The sequence below is a fragment of the Rhinolophus sinicus genome, chromosome 5 (genome assembly GCF_057876585.1).
Source record: "Rhinolophus sinicus isolate RSI-liver-muscle chromosome 5, RSI-T2T, whole genome shotgun sequence".
Taxonomy (NCBI): Eukaryota; Metazoa; Chordata; class Mammalia; order Chiroptera; family Rhinolophidae; genus Rhinolophus; species Rhinolophus sinicus.
In genome coordinates, this window is record NC_142505.1 from 60788089 (window position 1) to 60815646 (window position 27558).

Here is a 27558-nt window from a genome sequence, read left to right on the forward strand (position 1 = left end):
CTTCTTTATTACAGGGGTTCTCAAAGTGTGGTCCACACAACCCTGGGGGATGTCCCTGATGTGAAAAACTATTTTTGTTGTAACAAGTAAATAATATTAAAAAAATAATAATACTCTATTGGCACTTACACTGATGAAACAAAAGTAATGGTGGATAAAGCTACTGGCATGTTACTATGGAATCAAAGCGGTGGCATCAAACTGTACTTGTGGTGATTGTATTTTTCACTACCACACACTTGCAATAAAAATGTTGCCACTTTCAAGTAAAAATGTCCTTAATGAACAGATAAAATATATTAGTTTTATAAAATCTCAACCCTTAAATACAGGTCTTTCTAATACTCTGTGTGATCAAATGGTGAGTATACAGAAGGCTGCACACTGGACTACGGAGGTCGTTCTGAGGAAAAACATCTGTGCAGTTGTTTGAGCAGCAAGCTAAACCACCCACTTTTCCACTGAATATTGTTTTTTCTTGGAAGAATGAAGAACACACATACGGTTATTCAGACTTAGTGATTTGGCAGAAATTTTCTCGAAAATAAGTGAAATGAGTCTGTCACTTTAAGGAAAACAACTGACTGTTTTGTGGCTGATGATAAAGTCTGTATTTTTATGTGAAAATTGGAATTCTGGAAAACTTGCATCTACCATCTTGATAGCTTCCCAGTACTGGGAAGCTTCTTTGATGAGAATGGTGTGATATTAATAAATGTGAATTTTTTGATACTGTATGGTGAAAGTGTCAACCTTTGGAACATCTGCATAACCCAAAATTTTCCATATGATCAATGCATGATATTACAAATCATACATACATGAAATCCATTTAATGTGCAAGACAAACCGATGGATTTTAATGTAACAGTATGAAAAGTTCACTGAAATAGTTTCAGATTCCACATAAAACTAATCTTTAATAAAGAAACTATTACTTATAGACTTTAATGCAGTACCCAGGAAGACTATTCAAAATTATACGAAATTATTATTAAAAACTCTTCCCTTTTCCAAATACATAGCTCTATTTGAGGCCAGATTTTCTTCATATACTTCAACTAAAATAACATATCGCAACAGATAAAATGAAGAAGCAAATATTAAGCTACATATTAAAGAAACTTCAAAAATGTTAAATAACTGGTATTCTTTTTAAAATTTTAAGATAGCTATTTTCATAAATTTATAGAACATATACTTATATATAAAAAATATAAAAATTTATTATGAAAAATATTTTAAAAGTTCCAAGTAGTTACTCCTCTTACCAAATTAATTATTACATTAATCAATAAATATAGACAGATATAACCTTTTGTGGTCCACAATTTTAACAAGTAAAGGAGAGCTGAGACCAAAAGATTTTGAGAACCATTACTTTCCCATGATGAATAATTATTGGAGCAGCATTTCTGAGTGTTTCTACCAAAATACTAATCTCCTGAAATGATTCATACTAAAAGGGACCCCACTGGAATAAGTTTGGAACATTTGGAGACTCATAGTATATCTATTTTTGGAGAGTTGCCATGTATATTAGCCTGTTACATGCTAATAGACAGAACTACTGCTGTACTGCACTTACTTCATCGTATTTAATCCAGTGTTTCCTTATGTGTTCGCAGGAAGTTCGTGAGTGCAGAACACTCTAGATCTTGAAGAAGGGGGACTAGACCTGTGGAGTCTGCCTTAACTTACCTTCAAGCCGGACCACCAGGGGCACCTTAAGTTCCAGCTCCCGGCAGGCTTTGGTGATCCCATTGGCAATGATGGCACAGTTGACGATGCCTCCAAAAATATTGACGAGGATGGCTTCTACCTGAAATCAAAAACAGGAAGGTGCCCATCAAAAATGCTGACAGACAACATTCTCAAAACTCACTGGCTAAAAAATAGTTTTAGCCGGTTATGTTCTGTGTGTGTGTGTGTGTGTGTGTGTTTTAACACAGAACATAAAATATAAAACAAAAGACCTAAAAAATATAAAGAAAGTTACAATTTAGTACTGAGTCAATAAATATCAACATATAACATTATCATATTAACCCATATTATCCCATCAGTCACTTCTCTGACCTCGAAATGAATTCAGTCACCACTCATTATATACTGTCTTCCATGTTTTCTTAAATGGCTGTCTGGAACTGTTCTTTTATGAGTAGTGTTATTTAAAATTTCATGCACTAATGTCTTTTCTCCTCATGGTTTATACTTAAATTGATCTGCCATGGGCCTCATGGAATATTTCAAAACTAGAAACTTATTAATTATTTGTTGTCTTGTGTTAATAGACAAAGGCAGAAATAATTCCATGCTTTCTTAATACCACTGTGATATGCTAGAGGTATATTCTCAAAAGTCAGAGATAGCTTCATTATCTTAGAATACAAGCTTTTTGATTAAAAAAAATAGACCCCCCCAAAAAAAGAGATACAAGATCATATCACAAATAAGCATGTAAGGAAAGTCAAACCACAGAATGGAATCTTTCAGAAATGTAAATTTAAACCCATCATGTTAACCTGTTTGTGCATATTCCATATTCAAAGGCATATGGGGGGAAAAAAACTGTACTTGCCCTGACTTGATAAATAGGTATAAGAAAATCCTGTATAATTAACATGAAGAACAAGATAATGAAGAGAATTCATTACCTAGATTAATTGATAATACCCAGAGAAAACGGCTATTCATCAAGCTGGAGGCATCAAAATTCCAACAATGGAATCACAATTAAATTATGCTACAATAATTGCAAAGCATATATGTGTGTGCTGCACTCCATTTTTAAATCCTGTTATTTCAATAGGCTAAATTAACTACATAAAGCATATGAGAAAAGAACACCTTACATTTGTTCAGCACTTAACTGTTTCGTTTTAGAAAGTGCCATTATACGAACCCTTATTTTTAATTTTGATTCCTGCCAGAACGTTATTCAGAAAGTAAAGGGAGGGTTAGCCCTCTGTAGCTGGGAAAGCCATTTAAAGAATTCACACTATGTGTCCCAAGGTCACATAGCTAACATGCAGCAGTGGTGAAGCTCAAAGTCAGCTCTCCAGTAGCCTATCGATTCTTCATTCACACCAGCCGCTAGAGCTGGGACCTTGGCCACAGTATATACCTTGTTTCAAACACAGTTTCCTCATTTGTAAAATGGGAATAACAGTACCTAGTGCATGAGGTTGTTGAAAGGACTAAATGACATACTACATGTGGAATGCCTGTAACGTACTTAATGGATATTTATACGTGTATTTCTTTCTTTTAATTCCCATCCTCCCACCCACTCCCTTTTGGCAACCATTAGCTTGTTCTTTGTATCTATGGGTCTGTTTCTGTTTTGTTCATTCATTTTTTATTTTTTTTTTAAGATTCCACATATAAGTGAAACCATATGGTATTTGTCCTGCTGTCTGACTTATTTCACTTAGCATAATACCCTCTAGGTCTATCTATGTTGTCTAAATGGCAAGATTTCATTCTTTTTATTGCCGAATCTATCTATCTATCTATCTATCTATCTATCTATCTATCTATCTATCTATCTATCTATCTATAATATATAGATATATACACACACACAATATACACACACAATATACACACAATACACACACGCACACACTACATCTTCTTTATCCATTCATCTACTGATGAACATCTAGGTTGCTCCCATATCTTGGTTATTGTAAATAATGCTGCAAAGAACACAGGGGTGCATATATCTTTTTGAATCAATGTTTTTGTTTTCTTTGGATAAATACCCAGAAGTGTCATTGCTGGGTCATATGGCAGCTCTGTTTTTAATTTTTTGAAGAATCTCCATACCGTTTTCCATAGTGGCTGCACTATACATGCATTTATTTCAACAAGCAATGATGAGAGTGAGCAGGTTCCCTAGATAGCAAGGAAGAATTAAGAAAGCCTCTTTCGGTAGACTGTAGCTATGTTGAATTCTAATGTAATAGAAACAGAAACTTACTTAATTTCAATAAAAGGTAACATCTTAAGAACAAAATAAATGAGCAATATTTTTCAAACCAATTAGCGATTGAGGTTATTCCCAAAAAAGAAATCTCCCATGACCATTGGCAGCAGGCTGACACGTAAGCAGAAGCTCGCTTTCTAACAACAGCTTTCAAACACTATTAGCATTCAGGCTGGGGGTAGCGGTAGTTTCCAAATAGCTGTGGGATGGAGAAGAACTTGCCAGAACAAAGAAAGAAAAAACACTCAAGGGCAATACTGATTCCATGGGGTCCAAGAGTGAAACTCAGGAACCAGGAATGGCCGAGGCTCACTCAGGTTTCTGTAGAAGAACTAGGCTACCCAGTGAAGCACACATGGGCACATGTACACCTCCACCATGTTCCAAGCTGCACGGTATTTCAGGTGGATTTCAGATGTCAATATCTTCTCATTGACATTGTCCTGTCTCATCAACTTAGAGTGAATTACTCTGTTCAGTTCATCTACAACAGTATGACCAATCTACAGAGAACTGACGCCAAACACAACAAACTTACATGAATTCATCTATGTAGGCAGGAGAGGGGGGCAAGGAGACTGGGTGTCCATGGCTCTGATTCAATCTGCTTGCTCAGTGGGTCCTGGAAGGAGTGTCAGATATGAGCTGCAGATCTGGTGTTGCCTCAGACGGTATCAGTTCCCATGAGTCCATTCATTATATGTCAACATCTCATTGTGTTTAACAAGTATCTGATATTCTAAACAGATACTCTTCATATGACAACTTCCAGCTAAAGGTGAGCCCACTACTTCAGCTGGTGCTGAGCCCAAGGAAAAGCTGTCTTTGCCAACAATGGAGGAATAACTGGCTTTGTTAGACGTGCTGAGACATGGATTGCTCTGCATGTGGTTTCTTCACCTCTCACCCTGCACTCTCATGCCCGAGAGGAACACCTCTGTGCAGGGCAGCTGTGCGCTCCTCTACAACAGGACGGCATGATTCCCTATCAGCAGCACAATCCACAACACAGCGTAATCATCTAATAAATACTGCTTTCAGGAGTGAATGAATTAAATGAATTGCAATAGACACTTAATGGCCAGCACACTAGTACCGGGCATAGAATTAAGTGCTTGGAATAAGGCCATGAATAATGTATCATCACTGTCCTCAAGGAATTCAAAGACTAGTTTAAAAGCCAGACCAGGAAGCTGGCAATTACCATGCTGGGTGTGTAGATGTCTCAGAACTAAGACCAGGGCAGAGCCAGTGATACAGCCTGATGAGACGAGAGGCTTTTTGAAGAGGTGATGCTACAGGAGACGAAAAGAAGGAAAGAACAGAACTCAGTAGAGGGGAGCAGCCAGATTGAAGGCAGAGCTGTCACCCAACTTGGTTCATTCAGGACCTACAGGCTGAACGAGAGGTAACTGAGAAGCTGCAGGTGAGGCGGAGATTGGCAGATGCCAGAGGCCAGGGATGGGGACTTGGTTCTTTTTGCTTATTCCTTCATTTTCCAGAGCTGAGCGAAGGCAGCTCTTAAAAGCAGCCTCCTTTAGGGGATAGGAATGGAGTGATAGGAGAGGGAGAGCAGGACAGAGAGAAGAGTGAGTGCATGAGTGAACATGAGAAATATATCATGTGAGAGCAGTGGGAGTGAAAGAGTGAGAGAGAGTGAGAGAGCAAGAAAAAAAGCAGTAAGAGAGGGAGCATGGTGAAGGAGGTGCAAGGGGGAAGCGAGGGCGAGGGAGGAGAAGTGCAAGAGAGAGAGAAGCAGTGAGAAACAGAGAGGAGAAGGAGGGTATGGGATACTACTAAAGCACTTAGGGTGTTTTCACGAAGCGCAACAAGAAACGGGCACACAGGCGGCTTAGCTCAGGGAACCAGGATTGCTCAGGAAACGGCGTACCACAGAGCACCGAGAGGACAATCACCCCGGGGTGGTGGGGAACCCCACCCCACCAGAGATGGTGCCATTCCATTGCACTATAAAGTAATTTGCTGCAGTCACGCACTTTAATGGAAATCTGATTTAAGGTCGCACGCTGGGCCAATTTCTGTAATTAACTACTGGAATCTGCGATCTCAAACTGAGAATGAAATGAAGACAGTATGAAAATGAAAGCACACTGACATCATCATTTTTATTTGGCATTTATAAAGCATGCCAAATCCTCAATGTGTGCCTCAACATGCTCATTCATTATTACCACCACTAATTGCGGCTCCGTGATAATACCAACTGCAACTTTTAGTAGTCTGCTTTTTTTTTCCTTGCCAAGTGTATGTTAAAAAAAGTCAGTGCTAGGTCTATTTAAGTACCCAGAGACTCTCCCAGAAGATTCCTGACTGCTTTCAGAAGCTTTTCCAAATTCTCGGGTGAGAATTACAGGGGTTGTTATTTACTGTTTCAAAAGTAAAGATCACCTGGCGAGGCAGTCAAGGTGCCAGATACACTGCGCACAGCCCTGGACCCCCGACCGCTGTTGCCCAGCCAGGTCCGTGGCAGCTGTTGGCAGCTGTGCAGGTAGTCAGGCAGTCCAAGCACACGGTTTTCAAATGTCTCTGTGTGTTTAGCTTTGCAAAATACACTCTGGCTGCAGATTTTAGTTCACAATTACAAGCGAAAAACGAACTCCAAAAGAAGAAAAGCAACAGCCTTTGATATTTATCAAGCTCCTCTCAACTGCAAATAAGCAAACAAACCGATAAAATCAGAACTAAGACCTATTTTGGGGAACATAATCCTTTGGAGTATATGATGAACATCAGGGAACCCCAGTCAGATAAATTCACACACAGAACAGTCTTTTTGGACAATTTTAGGTAAGTTCCATGACTAAACTATTCCTATAGGATTTGGCCACAAAAGTAATGGCAAAGGGTGACACTTAGCATATGCATATAGGACATGGTATTGAGTTGCAGAGAAATTGCAACCATTTATGAAATTTTGTTTGAATGTGTGCTTTTCTAGGAAAAGTGACGGTCATCTTTAAGAATATAAGTATTAATAATAATAATCACAAATATAACTCTGGCTAATGTGTACTAGGCATTTAGCAGGTGATAGGCAGTATTCTAATTATTTCACATGTATTAACGTGTTTAACACATAAGTAGTATTATCCCCACTTCACAGATAAGGAAACTGAGGGAAGATCTGGAGAAATACTAGGGCTACGGTTTTATCTACTGTCAAATGTCTTTCAGACACAATATGTACTCTGCTTAGTATTTTCTCATTCATTTCCACAGCTGATTATGCCACAAACATGTGAGGTAGATATTACCTATCCCAACTTAGATGAGAAAACTGAGGCTCAGGGAGGTTAAAAACAACTTACATCAAATCATGCAACCAGTCTATTGGCAGGATCAAAAATTCACTTCTTTCACTTCAACATTATCCAGACTCCTTTTAATGAAATGGAAATATTGCCAGATTGCTCAATAAAAAGTCAGTCACTTACTCAAAACATATTCTTGAGAGACTAATCTGTACTAGGCACTCTTTTAACCATTGAGTATGGTAAATAGCTAAGCTGGCAAGAACATTTTCTAAGAAACAGGCAAAGATGTTCTATATCTAAAATTATAAACTGTGATAGTATTTATGAAAGGGAGGGAAACACTGGGGATTCTCATCTCATAGGACGGGACCCATGTTACCCCTCGGTGGGCAGAGAGGGCCTTTTGTAGGTGGTGGCATTTAGGCCGAGACCTCAGGACAGTCAGGAAGGGGCTGGCAGATTAATAGAAAAACAAAGAGTAAGGATCTCAAGACAAGAGAACACCATGGGCAAAGGTCAAGGGGCAGAAAAGAACTCGGTGCATTTGGGAAACTGAATAGAGCCCAGAGTATCAAGTGCCCGGAGCTTGAGAAGTGGAATGGTGGCAAATAAGACAACCACACCAGTCTTATGCAGGTTAATTCTCATCATGTCCTGAGAATGAGTTTGCGAAGTCTTTGGTTTCAAGACACCTACCAAGGCTTCAAGGCAGCCAGGAAGGGAATGATATTTATTTAGCATCCACAACGTACTTACATTAAGTTTGTAAGATAGGTTTGATGACCTCCATTTTATGGACAGACTGAGGCTCAAAGAGTTTAGTGTTTCAGAGTTATTAAGTAGTGAGAGTTGAAACCAAGGTCTGTTTCACCATATCACATGCAGAGCCATCTGGAACAATTAGGCAATATTGGGACATACTGACATACTCCAGGGGTTGGCAAACTCTCTCTGTGAAGGGCTAGTCCGTAAATATTTTAAGCTTTATGGGCCAGTCTTTGTCACAACTACTCAACTCTACTGTTGTGGCATGAAAACAGTCATGGACAATAGGTAAATGAATAAGTGTAGTTTTGTTCCAATAAAACTTATTTATAAGAGCAATCGGTGGGCCAGATTTGGCTCATAGGTCATAATTTGCCAGCCCCTGACAAACAAAGGATTTGGTTTATGCTGACTCGTAAATTCAGTGCAAACACCACTCCTCCTCCTTTGCATCATTTGATATTTCTTTGATAGCACTTTTCAGATCTTAAGTTCTTCTCCTCTGTTGAACCATTTTCTTGCCATTTTTGACAAAATTAAGGTACCCAGGCTGTAGTGATGGTTGATCAAATAAATATGTGTGTGCCAACTTTAGTATCATTCCATTGAACAAAACCTGTACCTTTACAAGTTCATAAAATAACCTGAATATCTTCAGTTTATTCTCTTTCTCTCCCTGACACTGGCTGTAAGAGAACAAATAGAAAGACTTCAGCAATAAGCCAGCCATTTTGCAACAGTTATTGAAAATGGTTGACTATTGTACGGCATTTAAAACATATTGTAGCATATACATTAAGCACAGTAAATGCAACTATTGGGTTTGTCTCTGCTTATTCCAATTCAGCATGTTAATTTAGTCCCCGTGTAGTGGGTATTGCTGATACAAATCTAGCAAGCATGTTTATATTAGGCAAGATAAATACTTTTTTTAAATGACAAGTTATTTTAATTCTGAATGTTGTTGTTCTTGTTTAAGCATCTGTTTTTGTGGAACTGTTTTTCTTTTTTGCTGTTGTTTTTGTTTTCCTGCTGAATTCTAATCATGTCTTCTAGTCCACTGGCAGCCAACGAAGGAAAATAAATGGTGAAGAAAATTAGATGCAGCTTGGATAATTGATGCTTGTATGCCTGGCTTTAATAAAAATACTCTGCTAAATTAGAGGGGAGTCCAAATGGATTCAGTCAATAAGGACGTGATTCAGGTGAGGAATTCAATCTTGGGCTTTGTTGTAATCTTACAAATAAGATGACATATCAGTTCAGTGGAGACCCCATGTGCCTTCTGCTGAAATCTGGGTGAGCTACTCTAGTGTGCTTTTCTACCTTCGGTTTGTTCTTGAAGTATGAAATTATTTTCTTTTGTATAAATCATTAGGAGCCTCAGGTTAAAGCAAATGATGTACCCCCCAAATATAATAGCTACAAATAGTAGAAAAATATTATTTCTTGAACAATACCCTCCCACTCTGCCCCTTTAATCTCTTCCAAAGGAAAAAAAACACTTTCAGTGAGTTCATAATCAAGCCTAAAAATCTCAACATCAAAAGGAAGTATCTTAAACCTCACCCTTAACACCAAACAACATTTTGGCCTTTTTAATTGCTCAAGCAAGATAAGCCCAAACATTTTATTCCAGCTTTGCCAAACTGATGGCATAGAAAGGACATCTGATGGGTGAACAATATTTGGATGGAAAATCAAGTTTCCATTAAGCTTGACCTCTGAGAGGGTGAACCAAGTAAAATGTATACAATTTGTCCTTGACCTGTGTATTCTCTCTTCCTGATTTCTTCACTTTACTTATACCCTGCTGTTAAGGAGCTGGTGTATTGGGTGGTTAGGTGGCACAGCTATCTCCTCCTCACCAGAATAAGTAAAATGGTATGGAGGATTAACATGTATTGAGTGTTAATTTTCCTAGGTGCTAGGAATTATGTACTACAACTTTCCCTGGCAAGTAAACTGAGACTCAAAGAGCTTAAATAACATTGTTCAAGAGCACAGAGCTACAGGTAGTAAGCAATGGAGCCAGGATTTGAACCAAGTCAGTCCTACTAAAAGTCCAGGCTCTTTCTACTCCCTCTCGCTTTCTCTCTATAACCAAACAGTGACTTTTATGATTAGTCCAGAGTCCCAGCTCTATTTTGGTCCTATTTCCTAGCTTCAGGGGCACACTCCTGAGTCCTATATTCTGGTGCCCAAGTATTTCTTGCTTTCAAATCTCACTGCTCAATTAAAATGGATCAGAAGTGAGATATCTTTTATAATTCTGTGGGCAGGTGGGTTTTGGTTCTTCACAATCCTGTGTTTCCTATTTACTGATAAAAGAGTTGTCCAGAATTTGTGGTTTGCAATCCCTACTTAGATGGGACTATCGGTGATGATGGTTTAAGAGTGGGTCCTGGCCTTCAAAACCTAGAGTCTGTCCTGAATTGTGATAGATGTCCCTACAAGACCCCTCTCTGCAGACTGGTAAGCCCCCTTTCCCCTTTCTGACATGCTGAAATTTATCCCTTTGCCACGGTTATTATTTCTAATTAAGATAAGTAAAATTCGAATGGAGAATTATGCCATGAGACATCATTGTTGGTACAGATTTTAAATATCAGGCGATGGAATGGCCACTGGAAGGTATGTAACTGTGTGACTGGCTCTTGGAGTGCTGTGCCGAGAACAATGATTCACGTCCTGGTTCAGTGGGAGAGATCTGTGACTTATGAATAATGCCTATCGTGGCAGGAGACAAAAAGTCAAATCAAATGTATTATATATTTGTCTCCTTAATTTTGGAGTTCCATAACGTACATTTTGATAATTAGAACTGAAAGATTTAGTCTGTCAATGTTGCCTCTCCTTTAATGTTTTTTTTACAAAGAACATATCACACAGGAAGGAAACCCAATTCACATCAGGCATAATCACTACAATCTCATTAATTATATATGCATAAGTATATGAAAAAGAAAAACACTGAATATTGACTTTCAGCATTAGATAGGAGCAAGTCACCTTCCAATTATGAATAGTGGTTTATTTTAACAGGGTTAAAAATTCTATGAACACTGCACCATAGAAATTATAAAGCCAAACTTCCTCCTAAGATGGGTGCCTGTTTCTTTCAGTCAAAGCTTTCTAAAGTGTGTTTTATGGAACAGTCGTACTATGTAAAGCTTCATGAAAAAAATCATCTGGTCAAATAGTATGGATTCTAGCTTATGGAAGCATTAGTGTTCTAACTTATAACCCCCATTTTTAGTCATTTCTGCAAAAGACTCAAAGTGTTGCAAGTTTGATTTCTAGAGGCCTGGCAAGAAAGGTGTCCAAGAGCTGGTGTATTGGGTGTTAGGTGGCACAGGGGTCTGGGGTCCTTCCTCCTCAAAGATGCCAATCATTTCACTATTTGGATCATATTTATAAATATCTGCACAACTGGAAGGATTTCATAATCAAGAACAACAACTGTGAATGCCTCATCCAGCTCAACGGGGGGCACAGATGCCTCCCCAGCAAACCCAGTGGCTTATGTCAGTTATTAACAGGATTTTTGGGAGAGGCGAAAATCTGAAGATGGAAATATTGGCTGGCATTGTAAGCAGGAATAGGAGAGAAGCAGTTAAAAAGACTGAAGAACACAGAGAACAGCACAGACTTGTTTTTTATGTTTTACAGAGACATTTTCCATATCCTTCTGAACTGAGAATCAGAACCATTGCCAGAATTACAAAAAACACTTGGACATTTAAAAAGGCAAATACAGATACTTTTTGGGTGCTGTGTTTTTAAAATAGTTCTTACAAAAACTGTGTTATTTGCCCAAAGAGCCATTCGAAGCTAAAAGAATTAAAAAACCAAAAAAAAACCCCCAAAAAATGGACATTTGGATCTTACCATTTCACCAGGAAGCAGCAAAAAGCTTTTTTTAAAAAAGGCATACAATTTTCACTTAAGAAATGAGCCATTAAAATTGACTATTAAGAAATATTTGGGCAACAAAATTGCCTTCCCAGCTTAACAGATACTGGTTTCAAGGCAGGATACTCATTATTCATAATGCAACGTCTATTTTATTTGTAATGGGAGCTACTTTGGTACAGATTATTTATTGATACATTCTTTCTAAGCAGTATTTTGTCTAATCATCTCAGACTTATGTCATCTTGATGAATGTGCATATGTATACTCCATCACCATTAGTTGGGGAGTTAATATAGAGAGCTCCCATAAAATTGGCAACTTGGTGAAGGACCCACTTATTAATTTATAAACTGGATATCCATCCGTCACTGATTGCAACATTATAGTCTCCACAGGGCAACTATTCCTACAGGAAAGGAACAGCCTTTATCATGACTGACATCAATTAAAAAAAAATTAGCTAAGCAGACAGAGCCAAAACTTAGGACCATACAGATTCCCACTTCACACCATAGAGAAATGAAGATAAATTTAGTTAATAGCAAAACCCACTGTTTCTGTAAATAACAAGTGTAATGTAAGATGAAGGTGGCATATACTGATCCTGTGATGCTTCATACATCTGTTCAAATAAACCTATTTGATCATTTCGTTTTCTGGAAAAACAAAAGGTTGACAAAGATTCATATCCAAACTCCTAAAGGATAAATATCTGACTGGGAAAGGTAAAAATAGAAGCTCCCAGCTAAGATCTCAATAAGTTATAAGCTATTTATTATATAAACTAAATTTTTTATTAAAATAGTTTTAAGTAAAATAATTAAAAAACACATACGTTTCTTCTCATAACAGATCTCACAAGTATATTTATGAAAATCAGTTTAGTGTCAAATTTATTTGTAAAAACGAACTTCCAATTTATTCCCCAAAATTCCATTCTTTACTCATCCCAGAGAAATGACCTCCAACCCCAAACCTCACATCCAGAATCCTAAATTCCAAAACTGTCATTGAAGATCATATTCTTTAGCTTCAAAATTTTAAATTCAGGTAAATAAATCATAAACCAAAAAATTAAAAAAACCCTCCAGAAATGTTACCCATAAAACATGTGTTATTATAAAAATCAACATCCCATTTGAGTTAGGGCTCCTCTCAAATGCCTGGGCACGACTGGTGCCTGGTAATATTTAACAGCAGGAGGAGAATATCTATAGAATTTATCTGGCATCTACTAGCAGCAGCAGCATCAGATGTCACTATCACAAAACAAACAAACAAACAAAAATCCTCAGATATAGACAATATTCCAAAATTACTGATATCACTGTCTGACCTTGTTGTAATCTGTTGTGAAGAAGTCTGATCTATTTATTTAGCTGTTCGGCAAATGTCAGAATACCATGTCTGGAGCGAATTAAAAGCTACATTGGCAAAACACTCCCCACAGCCTACTAGTAATGCAATTGAACCAAAGTCTTTCCACTCAGAGTCTAAATCATTGATTGGCCACACGCTCTCTCACCCATGGTTAGCCTTTTGTGGATCCTTGCAGAGTTCTCAAGCTGTTAAGACTCCTTTTTACAAAAGGATTCCAAAATATTCTATCCCCTGAGGGACACAGTCAAGAGACAGTCAAAAGGATGTCATTTGGGACCTATCTGCGCTGTAGATCATCTGTGTGCCTCATCAGGAAAGGAACAGCCTGTATTTATGACTGATATAAATTTGAAAAAGGATTATCTAAGCTGACAGAGCCAAAATTTAGGACCATACAGATTCACAGCAGAGAAATAAAGATACATTTTGTTAATAGCAAAACCCACCGTTCCTGTCCCACCACTTTCCACCTCACTCCTCTTGGTCCTACGCTAGGGGCTGCATCGATGAGCTCCTTTCCCGTCTGGCATGAGGGAAGCCTTGGAAGGAGGAGTGGGACGTCAGGGTGTGGATATTCCTCCAGGTGCCTCAGCAATGTTGTCTTGAGTGGATCTGTCCCTCCACAAAAGGTCTCTGATCATCTCAAGAAAGACTTCATTATAGACTATTATTCTGGTCAAGTACCTTCTCTTTTCCTTTTGGTTTAGGGACGTGAAAGCTCCCAAGCTGCTAGCCTCAGATTCCTGTAACTTTCTCTTACAGTTCCTGAGCGTCTACCACACTCTCATTATCAATCTCATTGGAAAGAAAGTCTCCTCCATACACTGTGACTGATGGGCTATAAGTGAGTGAGTTGTCACTTCCTGGTGAAACTGATAACAACATCCTCTTTTGATCAACCTAGCTTGAATTTGGAAAAAATTTATTCATTTGAGAGTTGAACCTTCTAGAGCTAGAAAGTTAATTTTTTTTCTTTTTAATTTTCCCCTCTCTACAACATATCTATGATCATGAGTTACACAATAAAAGTAAAAAAAAATATATATCTGAACACTCAGCTCAAGTCATTTAATGAGTGTTATCAAACACTTCTTTCCTTGTTTTCTGGGGGGAAGATAGCTAACACCTAAGAATCTGAAATTACTGCTCATTAACTGTGTGGATCTATACCTAAAGTAAAGTCAGGAAAAGGAAAACAAGCCAAATGCTTTATTATCTTAGGTCCTGTCCATTATAAATGATAAATGATAGCTTGTCAGGTGAAAACAAGCTTCTCAGCACTGAAATGGCTTCATTTGGTTTATTAGCTGCAAATGAAATCTAAGGAAGACCCGTCTAGAAGGTGACGTGCAATCCTTATTTTCAGCATAATGAAAGATAGACTCAATAAGTCTGAATTCCCATGGTACCCTCCCAGGCTGTCTAAAGGAGGAACACAAATAACATGGAGACAAACCAGAAAAGATGATTAATAAGCAAAAATGCAAGCCCACAGCCTTGGACGAAAGATGATGTTAACTTCTATGAAACTCCAATGACCCAGGTGCAAGCAGTGGCCTCACATTTATCTCCAAAGTCACATTATTCTTTTTTATCAAGCAAATAAACTGTGTCGTTGAACTGTTAATAGTGAGCCATAAAATATACCCCAGGAGAATATGTACAGGGTGGCTTAAAAGCCAAGGAAAAAACATAAGGAAGGAAACAGAAGTTCTCAAATTACAAAACATCCACATAAGATTTCTGGAAAGTGAGTAACACCTGGTAAGGCCATGTACACATACCACCTGAATCCATGATTTAGGTATTTGTTTTACTGATGTGTTAACACTTCCTTTTCTCTCCCTTTCACCTGTAATTATCCTTTGTTCTCTGAAACATCTGGATAAAAGTCTCTTTCCAGAAGCCCTCCTCACCCATCTCTCATGTCTGTCTGCATGGGTTTATTTCATGAATGTGTATTTTCCTATGTGCTGGAAGGATCTAAAAGGTTGTCCTGAATCTATTTAATTCCTGTTCATTCATGTCCTACCAAAGCAGAAGTTCCTTGGATTGACAGATACATATTTATTAATATCCTCAAGTGCCTACTTTTGATTTATTTTAAGTTATTATGTCCATGTTTTTAATCCAGAAACCTGGGACAGTCTTTTGAGTTGCTCCAGACTAGCTAAGATCATCTTCCATTTCTTCTTTGCCCTGACTCGGTTGATACCTCCCGTAATATGTCCATTCCCACCACACAGTGTGATATGTAATGTTTCCTTTCACTCAAGGTCATCTAGCTACACTCCAAAGTTCTCATCATCTAGCCAGGAGGACTGTAATCAGTGTCCACACAGGTTTGAAGATAAGAATCCCAGACCAGTTTCCTGCTGTAGTTCCAAATGGCTGCCTTTATAGATGGATAGGGGTACCTTGAAGGTGGAAGTACTTCTCACAGGAGATTATACTGACTAACTAAGCTGCAGAGTGCTGGTCTTTAATCGGAGAGAGGGTGTGCAAACTCAGTATCATCAAGAGCCAGGCATGTCAGTAAATTTGAGTAAAGAGGGTCTGGATTAATACAACAGAAAATACTTTGACATCCTGGAAAAGATATGTCTTTTCTAAAAATGGTGTAGCTATATAACCCGTCCAGTTGTTGCCATGGGAATGTAAGCCTAGTGTGCCCAGACCTTTTTATTTTTTAAAAGCTGGAAATCTGCATTTTGAAAACCACTGAGCATACCAGTCAAACAGTCTTTGAGAGCTGCACCTGTCCTCAGCGCGTTCCCACTATAGCTGCCTCACTAACCAGACGTTCCAAACCAATACACTTCTTCCCTGCTTCTGATTTCCGTCCCCTCCCAAAGAATTTTAAAATCTCTGCATGTAGTGAAATATTTTGGTACAAAACTGTTGTGTGTGTGAATGAAGGGATGTAGAGAAAGGCTATGAAGGAAGAAAAAAAAATTAAGCAAGTTTGAAGAGGAGACACAACAGGGTTTTTAGGCTAAAGAAGAGGGGAATAAAAAGTTACAGAGCATGAATCCACATACGGTGACAATAATGCTAACGCTACAAGTAGTTGCTAGCACTTTACTGATCACTTTCTAGATGCCAGGTGCTTCTCTGAGTATTTTATATGTGTTAATTCACTTATCTCTCACTACAACCCCGTGAGGAAAGCAATGCTGTCCCTATTCTACAGGCAGCAGAGATGCTAGGTGGCTTTCCAATGTCATACCTTTGCAGAGATCCTAGGCCGGCTGCCGAGAAGCTGCCACACTGCCGGGCCTGCACTCCTTCAGCCCCATACCCTTAGTCAGCCCACTGCAGTGGCTGGGCTCCAGGCTTTGGCATAGCCTGAAATACCTTTTTTACACATAGAAGTCTAACACGAAGAGACAAGTCCTCCCATTCAGATTATCTTTCATGGTGGTTTTAAAACATGCCCTCATATGTTATTCCCTCCAACATTAAGCAGAGGTTACTTTTCCTCCTCTTGAGTTGGGCTCGACTTCGTGATTCGCTTTGAGTGAACCGGATATGATGAAAGTAGCCATGGGTAACATCTGAGAGCAAGTTAGAAAAGGCACTGGGGCTTCTTCCTCTGCTCTGTCACTCAGTCTCGGGAAAGCCATCTGGCATGTCAGAGGGACACTCAAGGGTTCTATCTACCAAAGAACTGAAGCCTCCTGCTAACGCCATGTGAGTCAGCTATCTTGGGAGTGAGCCAATCCATCAAGGCTTCAGATGATAGTAAAACTTGGCTCACTTCTCAATTGCAACCTCACCAGAGACCTTGGGGCAGACCCACCCTATAAATAAAACCTAGGTGTCATTTATTAAATAATTAGAGGTTCAATTGGCTCATTGGCCATCAAGATTAGCATTCATAAGGGTTTAAGTACGTAGTTTGAATAAGAATATGATGAAATTGAGTTCTTTCAATTGGATCTATTTAACACTTGAATTCATGGCAGATCACCAAATATACATGGATATAATTTTACTATTTACTGACTGTATATTAGAATTAAGACTATATCCATTTGTCATATTAACATATACTAAACTCCAAATACTAGGAAGTGACATGGACTTATATTTTGTAATAAGATGATTTTCTTAAATTTTGTATGTGGAAATATTCCACTATGATGATGGTACTTTGGAACATGTCAGCTATTTTTTTGCTTTATGAATATAAGAAAATTTGATCTCACATTAATATTTTATTTCTCTGAAAAGAGTATTTAGGTTGTTTTCTAAAATGATCTGTTACATATGCCTTAAGTACATGTGTTAAATGAGAAGTACTGTGGCATCGATATCACAGTTTCATCTTTAAAAATTCTAGGAAAAATATAAATTTATTAAATACATTGATAAGTATGGGACTTTCCACATAATATTGAATCAATTTCATGATGAAATTTACTTCAAACCCAACAACTCTGATTGTGCTGCTTAATGTAGATTCTTAAAAATGATTAAAATATGTGGTATAGTGTTATAATAAGTGAGTAGGCAAGATCAATATGAAACATAATTGTGACAGGTATCCACTAGAGGCCAGTGTAATTCAGCAAGGACGAGGAATTTATAATCAATCCCTGTGGAAAAACTCACATTTTTTTCTTCCACTTAAAAGTGGAGCTCTTGTGAACTGGAGGGAAAAAAATGATGAAGAAAGCTTTTCTGATTCTCTGAAGAGGAAGTTTCAAAGAATAAGAAAGATGAGTTAAGAAAGGATGAGTCATGAAAAATAGGGGCAAAGAGAATTCTTGTCTCCAGAAAAATAAATAGTACTACCATATACATTTTCAACACACTTGGTTTAATTGTAAGCTTCTCCATAAATATTTGATTTGGCAATAATTTCATTTTCAGGACAGGCATCATTGTTAGCTGCCCAGACAATGCCAAGGGTTTTGAAAAGGGCTGGAAATACCATACATTTGCAATTTCCTTCCCTTACACAATTTTCTTCAGAACAAGTACCAAGTACCTTCTCCAACGTGGAATGATTCACATACATTCATCTAGTACTACATTCATACTGTATAATACATTTCTTAATAATGGTGCGACATGGTGCTTACAATACTTTTTAACAAGGAACTGAATCAGCTTCTCAAAACTGAAAATAGGAGTAGAAATGAAAATCTGATTCTTTAGTAAAGCTTAGACAATAAATAGTTGGTAGAATGTTACCTTGTAAGAGTGAAGGCTGAACAATTTAACACGTAACCCACAGGTACATTTCCCGCTCTCCTCTAGCAGAGAAAGGCACCTTATGTAATGTGGATGTGCTTAGGAGATTAATAAACCTCAAAACCTTAGAGCCGGACAGGACCCGACAGGTCAGCCAGCCACTGCTTGAACATTTTCAAAGGCAGGGAGCTTCTTCCATTGCAAGGTGCTGCGTTCCATTGTCAAGGCTCTAACTGTTTGAGTTATTCTTTTATCCTTTTATTGAGGGACTTCATCCAACACACAGCAAAATGCTGGTCTGGTTCCTCAGGTCAAAATAGGAGGCAAGATACAAAGATAAATAATACGTGATCCTGACTTGGAGGAGCTGTAAAATTCCACTGAGGGGATTCCGATTCAGACCTCTGACCCACAAGTAGTGCCTCTATCAGATACTAGCTATATGAACTAGTTAATGCCTTTGGGTCTCAGTTTCTTTGCCTGTAAAATGGGGATAATAACTACCTACCTCACAGGGTTGATGCCAGGATTAAATGAGATAATTCAAGTAACACTAAGCCCAGTACCTGGCAAATGGTAAGTACTCAGGAATTAACAGCTATTATTGCGAGGCACTGTTTACTTGACAAACAAGTCCTTCACTTTTTACCAAACTCCTATGAGGTATAATTTATTACCACTGTTTTTAGAGACAGGAGAACTGGGGCTCAGAGTGGTGAAGTAGTTTGCAAGGATAAGCAGCTTGTGAGTGATCACATTAGGGTTTCAACACAGGTTTCAAAACAGGTTTTTCTGACCACACAGTCTTTAACCGCTACACCAAGCTGCTTCCAGTGGACCATCTCTCCTGCTATTCACACCTCTTCTCTTAGAGCCCCCTATTCTCCTAGTTATTTGCCACCTCTATAGAGGTAGGACCTCTGTGTATCTTCAATTTTCCTTATAAGATAGGTGCGAACGGCCTGGACCTATCCTGGCACTCAGGGATAATAAAGAGCAATGAGAGACAGCTCCCGCCCCAAAGAGGAAGATCTAGTTAAGAATAAAGGCTCCTAAGTGAATGCTATGGAAAATGTATTCAAGTGACAGTAACTCTCCTGATTTTGCATGCTTTTAAATAGTTATGTGCTCTCTATACACATAAAAAGAAGGCTGCAGATCAAAGCCAGGGGCAGAATATTATGTCATGTCACTCAGCCTTCCACGTTGCTTACTTCTTGGTATTATAAAGTCATAATTCATTTAGTTATCTTCTAGCACTAAACACTCACTGTGTGTTAGGCATTGTGCTGGCCCAGGCCCCAAGAGACTGCTGACCTCGTTACTATCATGAATGGAAGCTGGATTCTATTCAAAGACACGTGATGTAGAGATATTTTAATTTGTTTTCTAAACAGACTAGAAATTTCTATAAGAACTTTAGAACACCAGGTCAGTAGATATCTTGGTTTCTTCTGAAAGAGTTTCTATTCTTTGCAATTTGCCTTTGAGAAGCTACATTTCTGCTTTATCCATTAGTAAGGAACATAAGAACTCGGCCCCCAAACTACATTTGAATCAGACCACCCAATTGTCTATCTCTGGCTCTGAGAAATGTGGCTGAGACAATGAACTATAACTTTCATAGAAACTATGCTCCTTTAAGCCAGGAAGCTTTCCTTACAGATATGCTTTAATATAGCTGATAAGGCCAAAGGAAACAAATAATTTAAACTCAAATCTTAGTGACTGCTTTCTTAAAGTCTCATATGGGGAATATTTTTCCCCAAAAGTTAATCAGAAGAGAAATATATGTTGAGTTGATCCCTGATTTATAACAGTATGATTTGCAATTTCCTGATCCAGCTAATTTACAATGATTTAAAAACCATTATTGATTGGATTCACAGAGTGGATAATCAACAACAGGAAATAATCAACAGCAGGAAAAAAATAGCATAACTGATGAGGTAGAAAAACGTTTGGAGTACAAAGATGCACGATCAGATGAGACTAATCAAGAGCTGCTGAACCCTGCAATTGTTTCACAGAGGCATGTATTTCTCTAAGATGATTAAGAAAAGGTAGAAGGTGACAGAAAAAACATAAAGAAGGCAGGGATGGTTTGAGTACTTCATAAAGAAAAAACAATTAGCAAGTATTAGGGTTCAAAGGGAAGCCATAGGCACTTATCCAGGCAGCACTCCCGACTAGTGACTTATTATTATCACCACCCCAAAACCAATGCATTTGCAAGTCATAAAGTACCTGCTTGACATCCTAAACTCAAAAGAAAAATGGGGAAAATGCAGTGGGGTAGAAAAGGAAAATAGAATTGGATTTATTCTGAGGAGATTTACAATTCAATGCAAGTTCAGACACTTGCCCAATCTGTGGCATTGCCTAGAAAGCATGCAAGGCAACGGACTAGGCTTTCTGAAATGCACTGACCTAAAAATTGTGTGCCATGTTCTTTAACAACAGTGCAATGTGCATTAATGGCTGTGAGTGAGGAAGACAACAGTCTAGAACAATGTTTTCCAAAATAAATTAGATTGTCTATTGGCACATTAAAAATTTTGATCTCTAGCTTTAGGAGAGGTGAGAGAATGAGTCAAACAGAAAGTGGGAGGTATATTATTAAGCATGAATGCAGGATATGGTGGGAAATAGTAAAATATTTTCTAGCTATGACTTACAGAAATCCACAAAGTAAACCACAAAGTAAAACAGACCTTTCTGTTAATTACTTCAACGAGGACCCTCAGAGGTGCCGTCCACCCTACCATTGTGCCACATCACGACCTACACACATGCCAAAGAGTTCTTCTTATATTTACAGTAACAATCTTCCTTTAGACAGAATGATACAGTAAAAAGCAAACAAGCAAAGAAATATACACACATACACATGATTGCTGTGTGTTCTGACTAGAGATTAATAAGAAACATGGCTATCACCTTTTCCTGTGCCACTGAAGTAAGCCCAGTTTCACCTTCAAGCACACGTGGGTTTGTCAACAACCATAACTCAGATAAACAGGTAACATCTAAAAAGAGTTAACTTTTTGTTAAGGGCATGACTCCACGTCAGGTATTATGCTAAGCACGTCCTAAGTGTTAGTCCTTTCCTTCCCACGAGAGCAGTTGTTGACACTGGAGGGCATGGAGATGAAAAACTTGCCATCACCCTACAGGTGCTTGGCGTCCGAGCTGGAACTTCAATGCAGGTCAACCTGACCATAAAGGCCACACTGTTACCCAGCAAGGCACAATGCTTACCACACTCAGAGCTCCACTGTCCTGCCACCTCGAGGGTACCCCAGATTTCAACACTACAGCACAGTGTGATCCAGACACATTATGCTAAAAGGAGGACTTTTTATTTCCCAAAACTTTCTTCTTCAGGAAAAAATAAACAAAGAAGCAAGCACATGAAACATTTCACTAGTAGTCAGGTGGGAGACTTGTATCTTTACTCTGCCTTGAATTACATAGGGGACCTTGGAAACATCTCCTCATCCCCATGCCCTCAATTGCCTTATCCATTTCGGAAATCCTGGAGAAACATTCCTGCACAAATGTGCTAAATGTATAATCAAGTAATATGTGCCAGTCACGCTGAACAGCACCAGGCTGTTGCTTTTATCCCACTGTGGTATGTTTACATAAACTTTTTAGTACTGGAGAGATGATAAAGCAATATTCATTGAGAGACTGGGGATTAAAAATGCCATGTCTACATATCTAGGTCAAATTTGGCTTTCATGGATAAATGAACATTGAAAAAAAAGAACTGCAAATTGGAACATTTTAATTAGAGTATAGAGACACTGTGAGAAGAACTGAATTGCTTCTTTTGGCATAAACTGGTCTGGAAAAATAATTAAAATGGGCTTTTAAAAAGCCTGTTTTGGGTTATGTTGAGGAGCTGAATATTTCAATGAGAAACATTTCTAGTTCTTAGAATTAAAGCAATAAAGATTTGCACATAAATCAGTCTAAATGTTATGTACATTTCTTCATGGTAGGGAAAAGTTTACTCAAATGAGAAAAGTGAATGCCAAACAGGAGAGATTGTCTACCAGCTCTACCTGATTCTCAGGCTAAGCTTTAAAGTTTGTTATTTTTTTATGCTAAACAGCCTTGAGAGCAATAAAGTATGACAAGGATATTAAAGAAAGGAACAGTCAACAGAAATTTACTAAGATCCTACAATGTGCTTAGCACTGGGGGCAGGTGTGGGGAGAGAGAAAGTGGGGACCAGAAAGTCATAGTCTGCCTTTACTGACTTTATAATCCAGGGGTGAACTGGATTTACAGAGAGCGAGAAAGAGCTTTCAAAGGCATGGGTCATTTAAGACTATCTACGTATAAGTTGTAAAGCTCCGGTACAACAGCTACCTCACCACCTACTTAGGATGGCATCTGTCCGGACATGACCACATACTTCTTAATAGCTGTGCATCTTATTATAGGGTGGGCAACTGACAGAGAGCATCCACAAAGTTCACACTGAAAAACTTCATCTACATCACGATGGACGGTCAAGAGTCAGAAGTTCCTGAGGACACCATCACATCGTCAGGCTAAAGCCACCAGAAATGAGAATGAGATAGGTGTTGTGGCCTGTGACTTGGGAGACAGATTTGATAAACTGAAGAAGATGGGTTTCCTTGGGTTGGGCTGCCAAGGTTAATTTGGTCTTATTTGAAGATAGTTAATGGGTGTACCCTAAGGAATGACTTCATACAGCCTCCATTAGAAGTTAGACTAAACTGATAAGAGGACCCATGTCCAGACACTAGAATTCCCTCCTTGTATCCCTAATTTCATTTTGGCCCTTTCTATGCTTGGACTTTGGTTCTGTCTTCCTCATCCGTCCTTCACCTCTTACAGCCCACAAATCATGTTGCCTTTGCCAAAATGTGCCTGCTCGCTCTCTCCCGCCAAGCCCCTCCAAAAAAAAAAAAAAAAAAAGGATTTTACAAAGACTCTAGCAGAACTTCCTTCTTGTGTCTTCTACTCTAAGATAAAAACCTTTAGACATTTTAATATTTCTAACATTAGAATCCATCTTAGAAAGGATGTCTTCTTTTACTGAAGCGGATTTTGTCCCTAAAATACCACTATTAAAAACAATGGCATATCTTACAACAGTTGGAGTTCTAGAACAGAAGAAATGCTGCATTTGTGTTGTTTAGATCCTGACCGACAGCAGGACTGACACTATACTAACCACACAATGGCATCTTCTCCTCTTCCTCTACTTCTTGAAGGCTAGAAAGGATCTCATGTGTTTGGCTCACAACCAACTGCAGAAATTGACAGACACATGATCTTGTTTTCTGTGTACTAAATCTTCAAGGATTGTTTTAGTGGAGTCTATAAACAAATGATGTCTCATTCAAAACAGACAACTGAATGACACCTCTTAGGAACTCTTTTGTCACTGGTAAACATAGTCACATCCATCTGGGATCACCTTATAATTTGCTTAAACATTTCTACATTAATTCCTCAATCTCTGTATTACATTATGGCAAGGAATTCAGCCCACTGAGACTGGAGAAGAGGAGAACAAAGAGGAGCATAAAGCCAAATGTATCACTTTTCTTCACAAACCAGGTTATCTTCTTTATGTCTCTTTTCTGTTCACAGGGATCAGTGGTTCTTTATCATCCCAATTATTCTCCTGGGAATGGACTTCAGTTATCAATGTCCCTCCAAAACACGTAGGATGATGCCTCTTAAGTGCCACTCTCTGCAGATATTTATTGCATAGAGGTAATAATGGGAAGTGTTTAAGGATGTGAACTATGGTGTAAAATTGCCTGATTTCAGATTCTGGCTTTATATCATATTGGCTCTGTGGTCTCGGGAGAGTTACAAACCTCTTCTAAGCCTGCTCTCTTTGGCTGTAAAATAGATGATGATGATGACGATGATGATGACAATAATAATAATGCTTTCAGTTACAATAATCCACCAAACGTACGAGAGCCAGGCAAACAATAAGAACTCAATAACTGTTCATTACCAATATCACCACCCTACCACCACCACCACCACTACCATCACCACCTCCATTATCACCGCTCTTGTTGCTGGATGGATAACTTCAAATGAGCCCTGCTTCAGTGCAACAGTGGGTAGCGAAGTGACAACAGCTTTCTTTGACTTCCATGATTTGGCCCCTTCTTACCTAGCTTAATCTCTTACCTATCATTCTATTTTTTCCAATCTGAATAATCTCTTTACTGGCCTCTTCTGCTTGATCACCCAGTCTAAAAGGCTACTTTTTCTTTCCCACCCTTCCAAGTATTCTTCTGCCTCCAAATTCTGCACGTCGTACCTACATGAGGTCTTTAACCCACAATCACCTCTCCTTTCTCTTCACTTTTACTCAGATATTCATTTCACGTCTGATTAAGAGCTCTGTTAGTTTTAAACTCAATGCCATATAAGATCACTATGATTTATTGCTTTCTAATTGACTCATGAATTTAACCTGTGTTTCTAATTACAGGGTAAAAAGTTTCTTATTTCGTATTGCTGTCTTACACTTAGTATCATTCTGGGAACATAGAATAAGACGTGTATTAATTATACCTACAATTAATATCAGGAACCTTGGAAAGTAAAATAAATCTTCACTGGACACCATGGCACTGGTTAACGTTAGGGCCACTGAGGTTTCTGGCAATCTAAAATAAAGGAAATGTAGTCCCCAGTTGAGATCTATAACATGTTATCATAAGTTCAAAAGAAGTTTAATGTACATTCAGAAAGGAATTCCAGCTCAGGAAGATACTGCCTTCCTGTAATACACAACAAAACAGTTACTGATTGACTCACTTAAAATAAGTAAGGCACAACTCCCATGTGGAAGATTCCAGTACTAGAGGGTAGTGGAGAATGTTAAGGAATTCTACTCCAGTTTAGACAAGAACAAAGGACTGCCAAATTTTAGTATGTTATAGTACTTTTTCTCTGAGCTAGGAAAAAACAAACAAGGAAAGGAAACAAACAACAAAAATTCCATCATCAACACTTATAAAACCCAGTGGTGTATTAGTTTGTAGGGTCATCAAGGCTTGTTTGTACAATTACAAAAAAACTGGACTGAAAGTAGACATAAAAGAAGGACTTGGCTGAAAGAGTGCTCTGATTATTACTTAAAAAACTAATACTGTCTCTTTATACAAACAGCTAAAACTCCTAATCTCAAACTCCATTTGTTCAGAATACAGATGTGGAATTATCTGAAATTTACGTTTGCTAGAAAAAGGATTTGCTGAGTAAAAGTAGATTGAAATAAGATTGTGATGAACCTTCTTAACATATTTAAGGAAACAAACTGTTCTATAGCATCAAAACGTTATATTTATAAATGCCTGATTCCTTAAAAATAAGAAATTGCTTGCAGTTATGTTTTATTTATTTGTTTGTTTGTTTCTGTTTGGATACTGTTGTTCTACTGTTGGTCTACTGCAATAGATAACAATACTGTTGTTCTACTGCAATAGATAACAAAACAAGCAACAAGCTACTAAATGGGACATTAGAAATCATTTGTTATAAAAAGTGTTGCTAAATCTGACATTGAAGAGAAAAACTGCAACAGATAGTAAATACTTTAGAACTTTAAAATTAGGACTTTAAAATAATTGAGGTATAATTGTATGGGGGTTCAGAATGAGCCACCCCAAGATGTGCCTCAGTGGTATGTGGATTATTTGGAGTTAAAGGCAAATGAAACACTGGGGGCTCACGTGAAACTTCTGCCCCTCATCATAACTATCTGGAAGAATTTAAATTAGGAGTCTGGCCCATAAGAGTTATCACCAGAAAGACTATCTATTTATATGGCAGGGCAAACTACTGATTACTGAACATGTGATCTCCCTGCAGTGACCTTCTGAAGCCCCCAAGGAACTGTACCTCATCCCTAGCTCAGAATGTTTTATACAACCATGTTCCCTTTCTATCTCTGAACCTCTCATGCATGTGAGGTCTCTGAGTCTCTCATGTATGTGGGGTTCCCATACATATGTACATATTAAATTTGATTGCTTTTCACTTCCTAATCTGTCTCATGTCTTTGATTATTTTAGACCAGCCAGAAGAACCTTGAGGGTAGAGGAAAGTTTGTTCCTCCACCACAGTTGACCTATAACATTATATTAGTTTCAGGTGTGCAACATAATGATTTGATATTTGTATATATTGCAAAATAATCACCATGTGTAGTTAACATCATCATACATAATTACAAAAAAATTTTTCTCACGATAAAAACTTTTAAGATCTACTCTTACAGCAACTTTTAAATATACAATACAGTATTATTAACTACAGTCACCATGTTGTACATTACATCCCCAGGACGTATTTATTTTATAACTTAAACTTCGTACCTTTTGACCTTTTTCACCCATTTTGCCCATGCTTCACCACCTGTCTCTGGCAACTAAATGTATACACATTTTAAGAGAGAGATCAACAGTAATACAGTCATAGTAGAGGACTTCAACACCCCATTGAAACCAAGGAACAGATCTTCCAGACAGAATTTCAACAGAGAAAGAGCAACCTTAAATGATACACTAGATTAGATAGATTTAATTGATAATTTTAGAGCTTTTCACCCTAAAGCAGCAGAATATACATTCTTTTCAAGTGCACATGAAACATTTTCCAAGACAGACTCCATGTTAGGCCACAAGTCTCAATAAGTTTAAGAGGACTGAAATCATATCAAGCATCTTCCCTTACCACAATGCTACGAAACTAGAAATCAATTAAAAGAAAAAAAAACACTGAAAAACACACAAACGTATGGAGGCTAAATAACAGGCTAGTAAACAATGAATGGCTTAACAATGAGGTAAAGGAAGAAATCAAAAGATATCTTGAGACAAATAGTAATAAAAACACAATGACCCAAAATATACAGAGGGAAATTCATAGCAATGCAGGCCGACCATAACACACAAGAAAAGTATCATGTAAACAATCTATGTTTATACTTACGGGAACTGG

At 38.1% G+C, this 27558-nt stretch overlaps 1 protein-coding gene across 1 annotated transcript in view; it reads right to left on the minus strand.

Moving 5' to 3' along the window:
* Positions 1-27558, minus strand: part of SUCLG2 (succinate-CoA ligase GDP-forming subunit beta) — a 253427-nt gene that overhangs the window by 21369 nt on the left and 204500 nt on the right. The window contains exon 10 of the mRNA XM_019757202.3: positions 1702-1822. Within this exon, the coding sequence (XP_019612761.2) occupies positions 1702-1822 (121 nt within the window). The remainder of the gene's footprint in view (positions 1-1701; positions 1823-27558) is intronic.